General features: G+C 38.3%; 1 protein-coding gene across 1 annotated transcript in view; it reads right to left on the bottom strand.

Moving 5' to 3' along the window:
* The window catches only part of COG3 (component of oligomeric golgi complex 3), a 56,165-nt gene extending 41,667 nt beyond the window's left edge, over window positions 1-14,498 (bottom strand). Inside the window, exons 1-7 of the mRNA XM_057707274.1 lie at window positions 14,221-14,498; window positions 6,379-6,525; window positions 4,530-4,591; window positions 3,328-3,493; window positions 2,473-2,547; window positions 1,256-1,348; window positions 456-581 (exon numbers count right to left, since the gene is read on the bottom strand). Coding sequence (XP_057563257.1) covers window positions 456-581; window positions 1,256-1,348; window positions 2,473-2,547; window positions 3,328-3,493; window positions 4,530-4,591; window positions 6,379-6,525; window positions 14,221-14,394 — 843 coding nt within the window. The 5' untranslated portion in view covers window positions 14,395-14,498. The remainder of the gene's footprint in view (window positions 1-455; window positions 582-1,255; window positions 1,349-2,472; window positions 2,548-3,327; window positions 3,494-4,529; window positions 4,592-6,378; window positions 6,526-14,220) is intronic.
* Between the last annotated feature and the right edge of the window lie 1,130 nt (window positions 14,499-15,628).

The following is a 15,628-nucleotide window of genomic DNA, read 5'->3' as shown; positions in this document are numbered from 1 at the left end:
ATTGTCTTTAAAAAGATAGTAGGGCTTCCTAGGTGGTGCAGTGGTTAAGAATCCGCCTGCCAATGCAGAGGTCACGGGTTCGATACCAGCTTCAGGAAGATCCCACATGCCGCGGAGCAACTAAGCCCATGTGCCAAAAAAAAAATAAATAAATAAATAAAAAGATAGTAAAAGAAGGCGTTTAAGTGAGAAACAGTTTGAATCTTATTTTCTTATTTATCATGTAGTACTGAATATTTCTCAAACTGTCATATATTCTTTGAAAATAAGACTGTGACAGACATGTATAATATGGCCACTTTTTCCTATTATAAAATTGCAATACATATTCTTACTTAACAAAAGGTTAAAAAAAAGGAATTGGATTACTAGGTACTAATCTCAGACTAAGATTATGGAAAATAAATTAATCAGAAAAAAACAACAACAAAAAACCACCTCATCAGTTAACTCACCCTTTTCACTAACTGATTTGTGAGGTTCTGTAGTGTGTTCACAGTATAAGTCTTCATGAGGTGCAAAGCTTTAGAAAGACACTGCTTAAACTTCAGTAAATATACAGGATAATCTTTAAAATTTGGCTGTAAAGGAAATGGAAAGATTTACAAAGATGAAACAAACCTTTAATGAAAACCAACCTGTCCTATATGTAAAGCTATATAGAAAGCTCAAAAGAAGGTCTTATGTAGATTATAAGCTCCTTGAAGGCAAATCTACGACTGTCTTGGTCACAGCCAAATTCCCTGTGCCTGGCACAAAGGAAGGGCTCAATAAATATTTGCAGTTTTTAGCAAAATGTATTTTCAGTACCCCAGAGTTCAAGGCTAATATGTGAAGCCCAACTAGGAAAAAAATAGGAGTTGGGTGAAATAAATACAGCTATAAATCCTTGGAGGATACAAAGATGTGATGATTAAACCAAAGGATTTGTCCCTTTATTTCCCCCCTTAAGTAATACTTTTTGTTTCCAAGGAAGAATCTAGCAAAACAGGAAGTCATGAGTCTAAAAATCACTGGCCCTTTTAGATGGGATAAAGTTGTGTCAGGCAGGCCTTTTTTCTATTCCAGGGGTTGCCACAGCAGCTGGAAGCACTTTTTTACATCACTACTGACAATAGCTAAGAATTTACTACAATTTTTCTTCAAGTATATTACAGATATATATTTCCCTTAGGAAGAAATAATTACTGCATAAGAAGTGATACAATAGGGATGTTAAGATTTCTTTAAAACATACAGAAATACCATGACTTACATGAGATGATATGTATGCAATACAATCATCTAACTTGGCCAGCATAGGTATAAATCCTTCACTATTCACAGACAATGTGGGAGAATTCAATTTCTTTAAGGGAAAAAAAAATTTTACATTTTAATAGTCACCAAATATCCTCAAATGCAGCCCATGTGTAACAATACAATAAAGAAAGGACAAATTTAAAAGAATATGGATTGAATTCAGTTTACTCCTAATGAGCTTTAATGGGGCTCTTCATGAATTAGCAAACATTTTATACTCCATCATATGTTACATTAAAATAATATATCAAGTACCTAGATTTCCCATTTTCTAGTACTTTACAACATAAATTTTCCACTTTAAAACACTGGCGATTTTCTCAAGGTTAAACGATTAACTAGCAGTTATTATGTTCAGCAGTTACACTATGAAAGTAAAATAAGTAAACATAAACAAGTAATAATAATATATGTATATAGATAATATATAATATGAACATGATATTTTATATTTAATATAATATACAAATGATGAATATTAAAATATATACAACTATATACTATATATAAAATATAAGTAAAATGACCTAATTATTTCTTATCTTGATAGAACAGTTTGGCAATGACTTATATTTCCCATTGCATTCCATTGTTAACTGGCTACTGGTTTTATTTCTATCTCTTTAGTAAACTAGAATAATTTAGATTAATTTAATAATTTTAATAACATGATTTATATGCAGTTATTACGATTAATCTATGAGCCAGAAACACAGAGAAATATAATTTACACGCAGTCTTTATTGTGACTACCTCTCTGGGATCCAAGAACGCATTATGAGGACTACATTCTTCCTCAAACTAAACATGCGATTAGCTTAAAAAATATTTGAATTACTATTATAGAAGCATGACCACAGCAAGATTTAAAATGGAATATTTCTTCTTATAACCTTCACAGCTTACAAATAAGATACTATTAGAATTCACCAACAAAGAGATTTTTAATAGCAATAATAAAATTGAAGAACTATTATTTAAATCGTATTTGGAAAAACTCTGAACTGGTAATGGTATGTCCATCAGCCACGAATAAGAATATCTTAACAACAAGCAAGCTATTAGGTTAAAATATCACTCAAGTCAATTTATAAGTTTAAAGATTATACTCAAAAAGGGAAATATAAAATAAAGTCACTAATTCTACAAAAAGTAAAAAAAAATGCTTACTGTGTTAATCGTTTCCAACTCGTTAAAATAGGAAAGCTTCTGTTGAATGTTTTCAGCCAGATCAACAAGTTCCGACTTGCATTTTTCAGAAGAGAAAAATCAGTTATTATGAGAACATAAGAATCAACACTCCAGTCTCAAAATTACATTGAAGAGATTTATACTAGACATGCAGGTTTATAGTAGATATATGATTTCAGAATAATGCCCAAAGATTTCTGCAGTCATGTGCTAAAATAAGCAATGATTATTACAGTAAATTACATATGATCTTCTTATAAAATAACAAATGACTGCCTTTTAAAAAACGTACAAAACATACACAGAGAAAATTCGGAGATAAACATAGTAACTTAAATATTCTATCTTTAAGTCACAAGTTTAAGTGCAACCTAGATCTGTTCATCTTTCCATAAACCCCACCAGTAGCATGATCACTATGCCTTGTTTGAAAAGTGTCAATAGGCAATTCCCTGGTAGTCCAGTGGTTAGGACTCAGCACTTTCACTGCCGAGGCCCAGGTTCAATCCTTGGTTGGGGAACTAAGATCCTGCAAGCCACTCAGCACAGCCAAAAAAAAAAGAAAAAGTAAAAAGTGTCGCAAACACGAAGATACCTTCTTCACTTTGAAACTGTACTAAGACCTAACAGCTCAAAACATACGAAAGCTTGCTTGTGCCATTGCTCACATAAGCTTAAAAGTAGGCTGTCAAAGTAATTTGCATGCTTAGCACACGGCCGCACACAGAGCAGTGTTCAAAATATACTTGGAGAAATAAAGGAAATTAGAATTAAATTGTATTCATCTATTTAAAAATAAAACAGTCACTGACACTCTCTCCTACTCCAAATTACCTGTTCTTTCAGGAGCTGTTCACAGGCTTCATGTAGGGTTCCTGTCTTATTGGACACAAAAAGATACTGTTTCTGCAATGATTCCAGATGCTGAAGAGCACTGTTTACATCATTCAATATAGCATCACACTGCTCCTGAAACCCAGACAAGTAATCCCTCATCTGTCTAGAAAACAGAACCAAAAGGGGATTGGCAATAATATTTTCCCCCAGTAAGCATAGACAATAAACAACAAATGCTCATTTTCCCCCAAATGCTTGCATTTCAGAAGGATAGTCTGACCTATTCACAAAAGTTTATTATATTCAGAAATGTAACAAAAACTATGTCACAAACTGTTTCAATACTTAAGGAGGAGAATGATTCAAACTATGAACAAAAAAAGGAATCAGCCTTGAAGCCATAAACTGGCTTTTCACACATAGGGCAATAAATCACGGGCTCAACTTTCAAAGACTGGGACACCAGGCCCATCCCAAGGTAGCAAATAGGTACCATCCTTCAGGTCACATCTGCCTTTGAGAGATGGTGTGATGTCATGGAAAGAATTCTGCACATGGAATTGGAAGACCTGAGTCCAAGTTCCAGCTCTGCCCAAGTCTCCATGACATTAGGCAAGTATTTAATATTTCCAGGCCTCAGTTTACTCATTTGTAAAATGGGAATAATAACACCTTTCCTTATAGAGCTGCTATGAAGATTAAATGGAATCATACACCAAAGAGCCTCACACAATGCCTAGCAATAGTAGTCACTTAATTAACCTTAAATGAATGTGAATGTTCAACCCGCAGTCCCCAAATCAGCTAGAAACCGTACAGTCACTTCCCCATGCTGTCAATATACACAAAACAACATAGTTCACACCCAGCCTAGCTGGCCATCCCTAAAGTCTCCTGGGTCTCTCCCTCTAAAGAAAGGCAAGAGAGTTCCTGACAAATCTCCCATTTGATCCCAAGTTTTTCTAGAGTTATCTAAAAATCAACCTTTGCTCCTCCTAACCTATTATGATGTAACTTTTTTTTTAATCACACAACTTCTAATACCAGTTGTAATAACCTACATTCTCTCCAGCTATTCTTAAAGAAAATGTTGCTGTTCAAGTTTTCTCTGTATGTTAATTTTGTTTAAAGACACGGATTAGGAAATGCTTCAGATGATCTAAGAATTAGCACAGTCAACAAATATAAGAGCCACATACCTATATTTAGTTCCTTCATCCTGATCCATCTGAGTCTGTAGCTTTGCAAACCATGAGAAAAACTGGAAAATAGAGTATTACATTGTCAACAAAACTAAAACAGACAAAATGAAAAGTGGCTACATGCTAAACAGCAAGTCAAAGGGGTAAACACTAAGTCTTATTGTTTGGGGCTCAGACATTAATAGTTATAAGCCAGGAGATGATAACTGAATTGCATGATCAGTGCCTACATGCTAGGAAAAGCAAAGTATCTTAAAAACACTGGCCATTTTCAGAGTCAAATAAGGAAGAGTATTAACGAGACAATGTATAGAAATAAATACTTCCTCCTAAGAGGCTAATACCAACTTGCTAGTCTGCCAAACCTGAGTAGGTAACATGGGGCTTTGGGTAAATATTAATATTAATGTTATCTAATAATAATTGTGAGACTATAAATTCAGACATAATATAAAGGAGTGGTTTAAAAACATAGCTTTTGCATCAACTAAACCTGGGTTTGAATTCTGGGCCTACCATCAAGTTGTATATTTAAAATAAGTACATTTTATTGTATGTAAATTATAACTCAATATATCAGATTTTTTTTATTTAAAGAAAGACATGCAAGTGCAAATATAACCCAGAAGATTTTTTTTTCAAATACTCCAAATTCACAGACATGGTGCAAGATTATCTTCCATAATTCTCAAGTGGGATTTGAAGTCAAAGGTATGCTTTATTCTCTCAAGACACTATACTTGCCAAATACCTTGGCTTTTGTTTACTGAACACCAATTGTGTGCCTGTCATACACTGCATTTACATGCACTAATTTAATTTTCACAAAAGTCTTATGAGATAAATATAGGAAACAAAAGACCTAAGAAGGTAAGTAATTTGCCTAAGCTCACAAAGGTGGTAAGTGATGGAGGTGACTTTCAGATCCAACTATCTCAAGAGCTGGAGCGCTTCATCACTTTGCAGCATTGTCTCTCTTGACTTAGTGGACATACAATTCAGCACATTAGCTTTATGTTTTACTTGGTAACTGCTTCAGCTTTGATTCTTTTTTTTTTTTTTAATTGAAGTATAGTTGATTTACAATGTCATCTTAGTTTCAGGTGCACAGCAAAGTGACTGAGATAGATAGAGAGACAGATACACACACACTTTTTTTCAGATTATTTTCCCTTATCAGTTATTACAAAATATTTAGTATAGTTCCCTGTGCTGGAAGTGGCAGAAGAAACTACTGTACATTTAAGTTTATAGGTGGGAATAAGCAAAAACCAAGATGTTACACACGTTAAACTACTGAAAAATAACTCTAAGCATTCATCAAAAGAGAATATTGAGGTTTTTAAGAAAGAAATTACCTAGCAACAAGCAGAGAGGGGTGGGGGGAGGGGGGAGGTCTGCAGGTGTGCCTGTGCCTGCACACGTGCATGCTGGGGGGACACATTAACACAGACACACACTGGGAGGAGGTCAACAGGGCATAAAATACCAAAACCTTCATAAATACAACAGTCTATCAACACCCAAACTTGGAAGAGCATATTTTTATCTGTACTACAAATAAAACTGGGCAACAGGTTCATTTAAAACACTGAAAAAATAGCCACAACTAACACAAAATCAAGAATATTCTAGAAAGACACTGCTTTGAGAAAGATCTCTGGTGCTCTTACTTGCTACAAGTAATACATCCTTCCTTCTCCAAAAATAAAAAAAATGTTCTAGAAAGATTTTATTTTAACTACAGTTGCAAATGTTCAGAACTTTTAATTAGGATTTTTTCTATTAGCCTTCTCTTGAGACATTTACAGCAATAAATATCCTTAGAAACAATGCTCCCATTCACCTGCTGTGCAGTTTCGATTCTTTCTTCTTCCATTTCTAAGGAGGTGAAGCCCTTCAAGAGAACGTCCTCTGTAGATTCGGGCACTACTGAAGTCTGTGCAATGGGCAGCGACTGGGATGTTAAACTGCACAAGTCTTCAATTGGGAGCTTGAAAAAAAGAGCCACAAAGAGATTCAAATAACTTGAAAATTCCTTGAACTTAACTCAAGACTGGTATTCCATCTCAGGTGTTTTGAAAGACAAAGAATTGCCTTCTATTAAACCATCTGAAGTTAATAAGTGCCATACAATACTAACACTTATAATTAGGCTCTCTATATTAAATGCTAGTCTCAAAATACAAACATGACACCAATATCCCACCATTTGTAAAGAATGGTTTTTGAGTTACCTTTTGAAAACTGGAGGTGAATCTGTACTAATCTAGACACATTTTCCTAGTGGAACCTCTTGTGAACTAGCAGCAGTCAAAGGAAGACCTGCATGCTAATGAAAGCAGCAGGCCCTCTCCAGTATCAACACAAAAGCCTCATGGCATCAATACAAACCAACAGAAAACAAATCGTACCCAAGAATCAACCACCAACCACTGTACCTCCTTCCACTATCTCTACACTGCTGCCGCACTTCACCCACATCTTCTTGCTGACAAATTCTGAAACTACAACTGAAAAGAAAGAATTTCAGAGTTTCCCATCAGCTTCAGAAGAGCTTCCCTTTGATGCCATCAGACCTACAATACTTTCTAGTTCTCCACCACTAAAGATAGTCCAGGTGTTAATTTACCTAGAGTTATATAGATAGGCTGTTTGGAGACCTAAAAGAAAGGGAGTGCAAATGTTGGGGAAGGTCAAAGGGTGGAATTGTTTCTTTTCAATCCCAGTTTCAGCCCTTAGGGCATGGCATCTAAGGTTCAGCAATAAAAGGCTTTAATCCAAAGCCTCAGGAAATTGCCTCCTAACTATTTTTCTAGATATAGAAATTTCATCTGAAGACAGTATTTTCTCTTCAAAGCTAAAATAAAATAAGCTAGATGCAAAATGCACTATCGTTAGCTTAGAAACAGAACCCTTTATACACAGGGGATCTGCACCTGGGTTCGAGTGGGGCTGCACCCCGGGGCGCGGTAAGCACAGCACAGCACAGCCTGGCTTGAAGCCTGCTCGTGCTCACTTACAAGCTGTGTTACAACAGGCAAGTTCCTTAATGCTTCTAAATCCCAATTCCTCCTCTGTAAAATAGGAATCACATTCTCTATCATGTGGCCATTGTGAAAAGAAGAAAACACAGGTATAAGCAAAAAGGCTTCTCAGACCACTGGGAAGCTGCAGACAGGGAAAAAAAATGTTCAGGAAGGTCCTCCATCTGCTTTATCCCCACAAGCGAGTCTGACTCAAGAGCCAGGTGTGTCCTGGATGTATGTACATATGTCTTATTAAAGGCATCACTTGTTCATATGAACTCTTCCAGAATGGTGACACAATCCTTGCATAGAAAAGGACTGTTGGGTAGTAAGAATTAAATTTCTGAAATCTGGTGAGAATCTACCCTGAGTCTGAAGTGTCACCAGCAACTGTGTGCTGCCACCAGAAGTTCTGAGCACAAAGGAAGCTGAGCTAAGTCCACCTGCTCGTGCCCTGTGCCACCATTCCAGTTACCAACAAGCTATCTCCTTGGAGTGGGGAGGAAATCCACCAGAGACGATGCTACATGTACTTAGCATAATGCCTGCCAAATAGTAAACACAATGCATTTGAGCTACTGCTATTTATTGTATTATTATTATTCCTACTTATTAGTAGTAACAGAGTAACTAAAGTTTTTAATTTATTTTTATTGAAATATAGTTGATTCACAATGTTGTGTTAGTTTCTGGTGTACAGCAAAGTGATTCAGATATGTGTGTATATCTATGTATACACGTACACACATATATGAATTCTTTCTCAGATTCTTTTCTATTACAGGTTATTACAAGATACTGAATACAGTTCCCTGCGCTATACAGTAAATCCTTGTTGTTTATCTATTTTATATATGGTATCTGTTAATCCCAAACTCCTTATTTATCCCTATCTTAAGGTAGTCAGAGTGAAAAAGATACATTATATACAGAGGAACAAAAATAAGAAATACAACAGACTTATCAGAAGTCATGCAAATCAGGAGACAATGGAGTGACATCATTTAAGTGATGAAAGGAAAAAGCTGTCAATCCAGAATTCTTTACCTAGTGAGAATGTCTCTTTTAAGCAAAAGAGAAATAAGACTGGTTAAACTAACAAAGCTGAGAAAGGTATTTCCAGCAGACCTGTACTAGGAGAAATGTTAAAAGAACTTCTTCAGGCAGATGGAATACAATGCCAGATGAAAACCCTACCTCACCCCCTCCAGAAAACTGAAAAGCTAGGAAAATAGTTAAAATAAAGGTAAGTATGATAATTTTTCTTATTTTTAATCACTCAAAGATAAATGTCAAAAGCAAAAATAGCAGCAATGTATTATGGGTTTATAGCATATGTAAAAGTAAAATGCATGACAACAACAGCACAAAAGAGAGAAAAGAATTGGGAGCCTACTTTTGTAAGGTTCTTATATTATACATGAAGTAGCATAATATTTAAAGGTATACAGTGACTAATTAAAGAAATAATGTTATAAACCCTAGGCAATCAAAATACTGAAGACACACAAAGGACCTGGCAAAATTCAGTCCTCCAATACCACCTAGATTCATATCTATCTTTAATTCAATGTCTTTTGAGAAAAAAGGTTATAAATGTATCTTACTAAGTAATGTAGATCAACATCAAAAACCTGGTTGTGATACCACCTACTACAATTTTATGAAATGAAGAAGTATGTAATAATCACATTCTCCTATCAGAGTTCATGAGGCCTTATAAACACATAATTCTGGTACTACTTCATTAATATATAACAAATTCCAGATAAAAAATTCCCAGAACCATTTGTAACATATAAAGCAGTCTTTTAAACCATATCTATTTGGATAGATAAAAAATTCACAAGGCACAGAATTCAAAGGATGTTCAGTGAAAAGCCTTTTCTCATGGACCCATTCCCAACCATCCAGTTCCCTCCTCAGGGAACCAATATTAACTAGTTTCTCATGAAGCTTTCCTAAAATAGTCTATGCATATAGAAAGGAAGTGCACCTTTTAACCGAGATAACACTGTTCTATACACACCTTGCCCTTTTCATGTTGATATGCAGCATTTTCAACAGAGTATAAGAAAAAGATGGAATTTATTTTCTTACTTTAAATTCATAGCTCTCTATCATTAAACTGTAACAGGCCCATTATTTTAAAAGTCCGGGAGTACAGAATGATTAAGTAAAAAGCAAGTAACCCTCTTCCCCTCTTCTCTGTCCTTCCAATTCTTCTTCTCTCAGGCAATACCTCAGAGAAGTTTATAACTTGAGAAATATTTCTAAGGAATTTGAGGGCAAAATGAAGGACTTTAAAAGTGGAAGGAGACAAACATAATCTGCAATTTTTATCAAATTTCTTTTACAGAAATTATTCAAAACACATGAATATATTTTTTTACTCCAAATTATCAGAAGAGTTAATTAAAATGAAAAGTAACCTCCTCCCCACATCCACTTTTAACTAACTTAACTGTTTTTAATATTTTTGTTGGATACTCCATAACTCTAAAGCACAGATTCACAGCACTGTGAATTCATCAATTTAAGGTCTTATCTACTGATTCCCCACAATGTAAAATGAAAAAATGAGCAATCCTAGTATTTCCTTCTATATTTACTCTCAAATTCTGTCACTTACACCATCTCTTTTTTTAGATTGTCAACACCTGAAATATTTATACCTGTTCTGTAATGAAGTCTTTAGATTTATTTTAAAAATGATAGTACATGCTTTCTGACTTCCATTAATGTACCCAAACTGCAGATTTACTAACACCATCTTTGTTTTGGGGGTGCCACACCCTTGTTGCTGCCATGTCAAAAGTATGCAGGGGTGTCATACTCATGTGCTCAGTCTGCCATTTTGAACAAAAAACATCTTCTAATATACTTCAGAAAATAAAATCATATGAAAAACTTCAGCTACTTGAGAAGATACTACAGATATAATCTGTAATCTAGATGTTGTGAGTAAACATGATAATTTGAATGTATGAAAGAACATTACTTCATGTACAAATGACTACTTTCCAGTCATAAGGGCTTTCAAATATTAGGAGCAGAAGGAGGCTTCCTGTCCAGTTGTTTTGCTCTAATGCAAAATCATACTCTTTCAAACCAAGCAAAAGAGAAGCCCCATTGCCACCACTTCTAGGAAACAATTTTTCAAAAAAATTTTTTTAAATTGTTCATTGTTAATAACAAAACAAGTTGCTTTTTAAAAGCTTATGAGGGAGTTCCTTGGTGGTCTAGTGATTAGGACTTCGCACTTTCACTGCCATGGCTTGGGTTTAATTCCTGATCAGGGAACTAAGATCCTGCAAGACATGCAGCTCAGCCAGAATAAAATAAATAAATAAGTAAAAAATAAAAGCCTATGAGATGATGCCCCCACTAGTTACATCTGCCCAGCTGTCTTTTCTCAAAGCACCTGGAATAGAATGGCAAATCAAGAAGGATGTGTTGGTGTCACAAACTTTCCTGTCCTGACTACTCTTTCACTGCTGAACAGGAGACGACAGAATGCCTCTGGCTCACTCGCACTGTCCTGGCTTCCAGATGGAGCAGACATGTACCACCAGAGAGAGAAGAGCACAGACCTAGGTTCCTGGTTGACCCTGGAGAGCTACTGTACAGCTTACACAAATGGGGGCACTAACATATTAACTACTAATTACAATAAACTATCAAGCCTTGCCCGACCAGCTGAGCAGGTCCAGGAAAAAACAAGCAAATATACCTTTCTTTCCCAAACTTTACTTCTTGCACAGTTCTGGGTTGGAGAAAATCACTTTTGTAATCAATCTAATAAATTAATTCCCTAAATGAAACCTGAGGTTACCTCCTCTGTTTGGAGCAAATCATTGAAGAAGTAAGATGGAGTCTCAGAACCTTCCTCAAGGCATCTAACCTTTTCTTTTCTTACGTTTGGTCTGAGTGACACCTATACTGTACCAGCTCAGGATCGCAAGATTCTAATCTATTCTTTTAAGGTAATGATCATCTGGGGAGAAAAGTATATGAATAATATAATACTGGCAGGTAGCTTGCTGTGTGCACTTTGTGTACATGATTTAGTTCTCACAACTCTCTGTGAGGTAAGTACTATAATAATCCCCATTTTATAAAGAAGAAAACAGGCTCAGAGAAGTTAAGTATCATGTCTAAGGTCACACAAACTTCAGGAAAACAACTGTAACAGTAAATTACAGGTAAATTTCAGGGTAAATTATCTCAGCATTTTATCGGGAATTATTAAACTCAGCAGGAAGAAAAAGGCCCTCATTACTAAAAAACCTGCCCTGGCTACAAAAAACCAATCTACCTAATATTCTACTGTAAATTTTCTTATCTAACACCAAATAGAAAGGTATATAAGGCTAATTCTCCTGAATAAAAAAGGCTATAAACAGCTTCATGACCCTTGCTGAGAGTTAGGTGGCCTCTTGCTATTTAACTAACTTGCCCATTTTCAGTTGTTCAGGATGTAATTTATCTCCTGAAAATTGTGAAACACTACAGAAAATCCTTTACAGATACACTGGTTGGACAAAATAAAAATTGAGGCATTCTTTTTCAGAGCCAGTGTTAAAAGAATAGTAACAGAGATTAAAAAAAAAAATCAGTTCCAAAGTCTTCTCACTAGACAAATAAAGGAAAAAGAGAGCTGTCGAAAGCTGAAGAGCAATGAGAACCTCCCCTCAAAGATTCCAGGATGGGTAAATAACAAGCTGGCATTTCATTCTCACAGGAATCCAATACCAAGGCTGCAAGTACTGGAAGACCCTCACTGAACCCTTGAACTTATCAAGCTCATCCCCTACCCAGGACTTTTTCCTCCAGCTGGAAGGTTATTTCTCTAGTCTTTGCAAGGCTGGCTTCTTGTTTTCCATCATGAGTTCTCACCTTAGACGGTTACTTTCTTAGAAAGGCCTTCCCTCTTGTTTAAAAGGGCACACGTCATTCCTTGGTGTCATACCATGCTGCTGTATTTTCCTTATATCCTGGGCCACTGTCTGAAATTACCATCTTTGTTCTTTTTTTTTTTTTTTTTTTTGTGGCACACGGGCTTAGTTGCTCCGCGGCATGTGGGATCTTCCTGGAGCTGGGATCGAACCCATGACCTCTGCATTGGCAGGCGGATTCTTAACCACTGCACCACCTAGGAAGCCCTCTTTGTTCTTTTTTACTTGCTCATAATCACCGTAATTACGTCAGCTCCATGAGGAATCTTGTTTTTCTTATCTTTCTACCCTCGATTCCTAGCCCACAGTAGGCACATAATATATGTCAAATGACTGCATGGGGCTAATGGTAGGTACTATGTTGCAGAAATATCAAATAATGGGGTGAAAATGAAGATTCCATTTACTTCACTCCAAACCCTTTCCTTCGTGCTCAATGGGAATAACTGTTTATGACCCAAGACAATAATAACAAATTGGGTCACTTCTCTGATGGAATATGTTCACCACCAGTACTGTGACATCCAAGCATCCTGCTTTGGTAAGAGGTCAAAGCAATTATAAACAGACTGAAATAGACACAAAGCAAACAATTTCTACTACCCACAGCCTAAGAGACTTTGATAGCCACGCCAAAACAAATTTCCACCTGCTTCCTCATTTATTTCAAACCCACTTCCAGCACAGAATCCTAGCGGCGAACAGAGAAACCCAAGAACACCTGTTCTTTATGGCAGAGCGCGCAATAGTGAAAGTGGCGAGAACTTTCAAACCAAAGTTCTTAACCTCTAAAGGGTGAGGGCTGAAAAAAAAAAAAAAGTTAAAGTCTCCAAACTCAATCTGCCTTTGGACACAACCGTGTAAAAATAATGCTTCCAACATCAACCATCAGCGCTAAGAAAACAATCGCCTCCTAAACCTAGCCCTCAAAACTAGAAAAAGTGTGCCAAGTGTCTGACAACGGATAACATGTACTTCTTGCTGTTCTAACTAATTGAACTGAATCACGCAAGCAGTAACAGACATAATGCCCCAATGATAATTAGGATTAAAAACGTTGACAGTAAAACCGAAAACCAGCATTATTTAATAGCGTACTGACCCAGCTTTCAAAGGAAAAATTTTATCGCTCTGGTATGAGTCAAATATAAAGCGGATCTCCCACAACCTGCACCTGATCGGGAGCACACTGCTCAACGTGCGATGAATGAACCCATCACCCGAGATCACTCTTGGTCTCCCCAAGTGCCCCTATGGAAAAAGGAAGCTGGGTTATTCATTAAGGGGGTAAAAGAACACCAACAGGAGGCTGTCCTGCAGCGAAGCGCTCCGGGTTCAGTGCCTTCTCCTTCCGGGAGAGGGTGGGCCGCAGGGCTGTGCCTCGCCGACACCAGGCACACCCGGGGGCAAGACGCCCAGGGCACGGCCCCCGGCCAACCGTCCCACGCAGCAGGGGGAGGGCCGGGTGCCGGCGGCCAGCAGCCGCTGGACGCCGCCGCCGCCGTCCGAGCGCGGGAGGGGAGAGGCGGCGGTCCGGGGCAGCGCGAGGCCTGACAGCCCCGGAAGGTGAGGGGCCTCTCGCACCGGAGCCGCCACGGGGAGCGGGGAGGAGGGGAGGCAACCTGGCCAGGCGTCTGCAAGGCCGGGGTTCGCCGGCGCGCCCGCGGAGCAGCCCAGCCCAGCTCCCGCCCGTCCCCTCACCTCAGCCGGCACGGGCAGGTCCTCGGCCGCCGCCTTCAGCTCCAGCACGGAGTCCGTCTGCCGGTCGGTCAGCGGCGCCGTCGTGTCCGGTCTCCCATCCCAGAGAGCCAGCTTCTCCCGAGCGTCCCGCTCCGCCGCCGCCTCTGGCGGCAGCAGCAGCGCCGCCTCCGCCATCGCCGCCTCCCCAGCGGCCCGCAGCAGCAGCGGGGAGCTGGGGACCCGGACAGAGAGAGGCCCGCGCCACTTCCGGGAGAGCCGGGGCTTCCAGCACGGCACCGGCGGCGGGGCGGGGCCCGCCCGAATACTCTGACCCCGGAAACGCTTCCCCACACCCCTGCGTGGGCGGGACTGAGTCCAGGACCGACGTGGCTTTAAACGGGGTACAAGTATTTCCGGTTGGCATGTGGACCGAACGGGCGAAGGATATAGGCCCCAACGGAAGTAGACCTGCCCCTACCGGAAGTTCCTTCCTCAACATCAATAACTTTATTGTTACAAGTTGTGACTGACAGCTGTGTTCAGTGACCCTGCTGGCAGGGGCCTTCGTGAGCTCCGGTACCTGCTGCTTCTCTGCTCACAGCCTGGTAGTCTGGGTTAGGTGTGTGGACTCATTTCCGTGCTGACATGTTGACACTTTCCACAACTTTTCCAACATCCAATAATACCTCTGTTAGAAACCTAATTTATGAAAACACATAAAAACTCAAAGATTTATGTATATCAGACATCATAAATAGTATCAAATAACCACCTGAACGTCCAACGTTGAAGAACTGGATCAATAATTCATGGCACAGACGTGTAATTGTAAGTCGGCCCCGACTTCCCTGGTGGTCCAGTGGTTAAGTCTCCGTGCTCCCAATACAGGGCGCCGTGTTCAATCCCTGGTCAGGGAACTAGATCCCACATACATGCCACAACTAAGAGTTCCCATGTGGCAACTAAGACCCAGGGCAGCCAAAATAAATAAATAAATAATAAATAAATAAATAAATAAATAAATAAATAAATAAATAAATAAATAAACGAATACTGTTCTGCCATTTAAATCATGTGGTAGATTTCAGCAAAAAAATAAATAATGATAGTAATGGATCATAACCTATAGAATAAAATAAATACCCATGAGTCAGTACTTACATAAACAAATAATTGAATAAATAGGGGAGAAGAGACAACTCCACCTTACTGAAGAATTCCAATCAATAAATGTAGAAAGAACGAGGGAAAAAACTCATTAAGGATATCACAGTAATAGTAATAGCAGGCAAAATCTAAGGATGGATGCTAAAATTAGTGGGTGAAAGTTTGAGGAGAAACAGAAATTTGCACAGTATCAAAGGATTTCTCAAAGATATTTATTAAAGGAGGGGGCAGGGGAAGGTGGCTGTTAACTTTACAGTGGAGA

The sequence above is a fragment of the Hippopotamus amphibius genome, chromosome 14, assembly GCF_030028045.1.
Source record: "Hippopotamus amphibius kiboko isolate mHipAmp2 chromosome 14, mHipAmp2.hap2, whole genome shotgun sequence".
Lineage (NCBI taxonomy): Eukaryota > Metazoa > Chordata > Mammalia > Artiodactyla > Hippopotamidae > Hippopotamus > Hippopotamus amphibius.
Note: the sequence above shows the minus strand (reverse complement) of the source record. Positions and strands in the feature narration are given on the sequence as shown.